The following is a 468-nucleotide window of genomic DNA, read 5'->3' on the forward strand; positions in this document are numbered from 1 at the left end:
AGGGAGGGAGGGAGGGAGAGCGGCGGGGGGAGGCAGAGAGAGGCAGGGAGGCTGGTGGGTCTGCCCGGCTGCTGGCTACCTCGCCCCGGCAGCGCGCATCCTGGCAGATGAAGGAGTAACTCACCCGCGTCTGGCTTTTTTTTCTTTTTTTTTTTCTTTTTTAAGGGGTGGGAGGTGTTTGCTATTTTCTCCTTTATTTTTTTTTATTCTCTCTCTCTCTGTATACAAATACATCGCCTCCGCTCAGGGAGCCGGATATTTCCAACCCCAAACTATGGCTTTTCAAAAATCGCCCGATGCCTCCAACGCCACGAGGAAAAACCCCAGCCTGCTGGAGATAGGAGCCTTGTGCTTGGACTCGGAGATCATCTTCGGCTTCACCAGCCACCTCCTGCTCAGGAAAGCCAAGGTAAGGAGACCTTGCTCCTTCCCCCGGCGGGCTGGGGGAACGCCGGGGAGGGCGGGGGG

The 468-nt window shown here is 56.8% G+C and overlaps 1 protein-coding gene across 1 annotated transcript in view; it reads left to right on the plus strand.

Moving 5' to 3' along the window:
• The first annotated feature begins 274 nt into the window (after positions 1-274).
• The window catches only part of KIF26A (kinesin family member 26A), a 102,830-nt gene continuing 102,636 nt past the window's right edge, over positions 275-468 (plus strand). The window contains exon 1 of the mRNA XM_009881366.1: positions 275-409. Coding sequence (XP_009879668.1) covers positions 275-409 — 135 coding nt within the window. The remainder of the gene's footprint in view (positions 410-468) is intronic.

The sequence above is a fragment of the Charadrius vociferus genome, unplaced genomic scaffold (assembly GCF_000708025.1).
Source record: "Charadrius vociferus isolate BGI_N301 unplaced genomic scaffold, ASM70802v2 scaffold763, whole genome shotgun sequence".
In the NCBI taxonomy this organism is placed as follows: domain Eukaryota; kingdom Metazoa; phylum Chordata; class Aves; order Charadriiformes; family Charadriidae; genus Charadrius; species Charadrius vociferus.